Source organism: Glycine max, chromosome 16, assembly GCF_000004515.6.
Source record: "Glycine max cultivar Williams 82 chromosome 16, Glycine_max_v4.0, whole genome shotgun sequence".
NCBI classification, from domain to species: Eukaryota; Viridiplantae; Streptophyta; class Magnoliopsida; order Fabales; family Fabaceae; genus Glycine; species Glycine max.
The window spans coordinates 4,996,169-4,999,824 of NC_038252.2; the positions used below are offsets into that span (position 1 = coordinate 4,996,169).

Below are 3,656 nucleotides of genomic sequence, written 5' to 3' on the forward strand. Positions count from 1 at the left end.
TAATAAAAAAATTATATAATATAATATTTATATAATATCAGAAATTAAATTATAAAATAATGTAAATTGAAAAAAGTAAAAAAGAGAATATGTATTTACTGGAAAAAATCAAAAAGTTATAACTAAAATGATTTTTAATGAATTTTGAAAAAAAAAAGTAAGAGAATATGTATTTACTAAAAAAAATCAAAAAGTTATAACTAAAATGATTTTTAATGAATTAACTAAACAGTATAAATTTACACTAACAATATCAAACTTTCTTTTTCCATATATATATATATATATATATATATATATATATATATATATATATATATATATATACTGGAAAAAGAGAATTCAACATAAGAGTATAAAATAAATCATAGCAAAATTCCTTGTTCCAAGCTAGAAGCTAACGGCAAGAACACAAACAGGAAGAGGCCAAGTTTCCGTATTTTCTCATTGCAGTGGTAGACAAATGCCAGTGTAACAATTTTGAAACAATGAAAAGCATTATCTGACAAGTATATTTGGATGGCGACCACCAAACCAGTAAGTTGACACATGAATCATTCTTTCCTTTATATCTACAAAGTGAAAAGAAGAAATATATGTACAAAGGTTAAGCTTTTTATGGACCCCCTCCAAGGGGGTCCACTGATTTTGTGAAGGGCCACACAGTACATATTGTGAAATTAATTAAAAAGCCTCAAGAAATGTCTTCTCTTCTGCTATTCAAATTTGTATCAACTGTGGAATGAGCTTCAAAAGGAAAGACAACTCCTGCTGTGAAAATTGAGGCTTTGAGTTTCCCTGCACCTTCCCACAACCCTCAACCAAACCCTCTCCTTCACCACCCTTTGTTGGCTTTATCATATCCGCAACTGCCTCAGTTATTTCTTGAACCAAATCCACAATTACCCCATCGATTCCCATTAGATGTTGCATGTAAACTGCCTCTGGAACATTGCTGTAATAGTGCCAAAAATAATCATTAGCATGATATTACACTACACAATTTTTCAATGGACTAATAACAAAAGGTACACACACATACTTTAATTTTCCATAAGAAAGTAGAGAAAGCTTGGACTCTTTGATCTTGGTTACTGCACCAGGATTTCTGAATATTCCCTTGATCTCTGAGACAATTCCTTCCAATCCATTCTCCAAACAGAGCTTCATGGCCTCCTCCAATGAGTTCCTCCTCACATCTTCATAGATTTCACATCCACCATTTGTCAAAAAGAACACCTGGTTCCAAACAAAACACCACATTAGATTTTCAATTTAAAGAAATAGAATAATAAACTAAGGAGCAACTTCACCCCTTCCAAATTTCTCACAACTAAAAAAAGGTTCAGAGAACTAACAGGGTAGTTGGTTTGCAATTTCCGAATGAGCATTGCTGCTTCTGGCTGGAATGTTGAGAAGATAATAGGTCTGTCCTTGGCATAATCAAACACAACCTGTTCCGCAATCAAAGTTCATCAAGTTAAGACAAACACTAAGCATCACAATCCCTAATATGCTATATATCAAAAGCAACAAGTGAAAAAAGAAAACAAATTTTAACCTTGAAATCAAAATTAACATTATAATTCAAATTAAGCTAAAATGAATTTTAGTTTATATAGATTATCAAAATAATGATTTTTAAGATACAAGAATTAAAATCAATTTAGACCCTGGCCTATATACTTTATTTCGAGTTGACCAAGTACAAAATACAAGATCAAAATCACTTTTTTAAAGATACAATAATTAATATCAATTTCCCTTAAAAAAGAAGAATTAATATCAATTTAGACCCTTTAGTGACCAAAACTACATTTAGCATTAAAATTAAATAAATCTCTTTGTGTACCTTTAAGATGGTCTGAAGGACATGGACGAGATAATCTTGCTCATAGACAAAGTGGTCATCGAATTTCAACTCAATGTTAAAACCCAAAGTGGGTTCCACCTTGACAAAAGCCTCTTGAAGAGTGCATAGAGGGTCATCTTGTTCAACGTCCCATTGCATTATCTTCCCTTCTTTTTTTCTAAGCAAAACCTTTCCCTCCTTTTCAGCCTCTCTTTGAGGCCCATAGGAAAGAAACTCAGACAGATTCAGCTCCGTTAATCTCTTCCCAAACACAGAACCCTATATCACACACCAATACAAATTAAATTTAAAAAAAAAACACTCGAAACTTACCAATGGTAAAAAATAAAAATAAGAAAAAACAATAACAAAAAGAACTCACATTCTCCTCTGTGAAGATGAAATCGTCGTGGAAAATGACTGGGCAGTCATCTCTCGTCACCTACAAAAAACCACACGTGCATTTTTGCTTTAACTTTTTTTTTTCGGTCTCTTTTTTCTTCAATTTTTTGCACAGAGAAAGAAAAAAGCCACGCACCCAAAAAAAAAAAAAACGAAGCAAGTAGACAATCAGTACCGATTCCAACAGAAGAAAGCACACCCCCAAGAAATGTAACTTATTTACAGAAACGCCACAGGGTCAAAAACGGAAACGACAAAATAAGGCGTGCGTACGAACGCGGCGACACAGAACAAGAACAAGAACAAGCGTCGGCAGATTATTCAAATTTATCTTTTCTTTTCTTTTCTTTCCGACGATGCAATGTTTAACGAAGAAAAAAGAATGGTTTATGGTTGGGTGGTTACCTGAACGTCGAATTCGATGAAATCGAGCGGGAAAGTGGCGGCTTTGTTGAAGGACAAGATGGTATTTTCCTTGATGGCTCTCATTCTTCGATCGGAAGACTGCAGAACGTTCATGCCATTACCTCTGTGTCCGATCACGACGAACTTTGGCATCTTGAAGTCACTCCGACTCATTTCCACCCCTGCAAAAATGTTACAACAACAATCAACAAAAAAACAAAGAAACTAAGGACTAAGATGAATGAAAAAGAAAACATACCGTTGGGGAAGCGGGAGGAGCAGAGGGACAGAGAGGCATTCTCGGTCACCAGGTCCAGGGAAGGGACGTCGGTGACATGGACGGCCTTGAGAGCCATTTCTGTGAGAGATTGAGAGATAGAGAGAAAAAGAGAGAGAGATGGTGGTGAGATTTAAGGGGGGTTACGCTATTTATTGCTTGCACACGAAACAAATCACACAAAGGATCTTCGCACGAATATTCTCGCCCGTGTTGGATATTCCATTTCCTTTTCTCCTTCCTAGCATTTCTATTCATCTGTCTCCCTCCTCGCACCCTTTTTTTCTTCTTTCTTAAAGATGACTTTTTTTATTCAATATTTTAGATTTTTTTTAATTAAATTGTTGGTATTTATTATTCAGAAATTTGATTGATGATTAATCTCAATCCAAAATTTGGCCTGAATCACTGTTAATAAGGTTTTTCTTCTTCTTATATTCACGTTTTTCTATAACTAAAACTCGAGATTTTACTTTAAAAAAAACATTCTAACACCACTCTAACCTGACCAAATGACTTTATTGATAAAGGTTCTATGCTTAAATGCATTTAAATTATTTTTTAATATTTTTATGAAAAAATAATCTAAAACATTCTTATTTATTAAAATATTTTATATAATTCTTTTAACACAATTTATTTTTCTACTCAACTGTCTTCGTATATTTATACATTTTGGCTATATAGGTTATTTTATTTTTTTTTCCAAGTTTATTAATG

At 33.3% G+C, this 3,656-nt stretch overlaps 1 protein-coding gene across 1 annotated transcript; it reads right to left on the reverse strand.

Moving 5' to 3' along the window:
* Positions 1-423: 423 nt before the first annotated feature.
* On the reverse strand, positions 424-3,201 carry LOC100781085 (glycerophosphodiester phosphodiesterase GDPD1, chloroplastic). The gene is made up of 7 exons (XM_003548941.5): positions 2,919-3,201; positions 2,660-2,841; positions 2,235-2,294; positions 1,853-2,131; positions 1,359-1,454; positions 1,043-1,239; positions 424-955 (listed from the first exon to the last, which is right to left on the reverse strand). Exons 1-7 carry the CDS (start codon positions 3,013-3,015, stop codon positions 721-723), a joined length of 1,146 nt encoding a protein of 381 aa, XP_003548989.1. The 5' UTR covers positions 3,016-3,201; the 3' UTR covers positions 424-720.
* Between the last annotated feature and the right edge of the window lie 455 nt (positions 3,202-3,656).

What these genes read in the sequence shown, in the direction of transcription:
- LOC100781085 (XM_003548941.5), bottom strand. Translation starts at nt 3,015, where the DNA reads ATGGCTCTCAAGGCCGTCCATGTCACCGACGTCCCTTCCCTGGACCTG. An exon ending in CTCCTCCCGCTTCCCCAACG is followed by an intron (nt 2,842 to 2,918) that starts GTATGTTTTCTT and finishes ACATTTTTGCAG; the next exon opens with GGGTGGAAATGAGTCGGAGT. An exon ending in TCATCTTCACAGAGGAGAAT is followed by an intron (nt 2,132 to 2,234) that starts GTGAGTTCTTTT and finishes TGTGTGATATAG; the next exon opens with GGTTCTGTGTTTGGGAAGAG.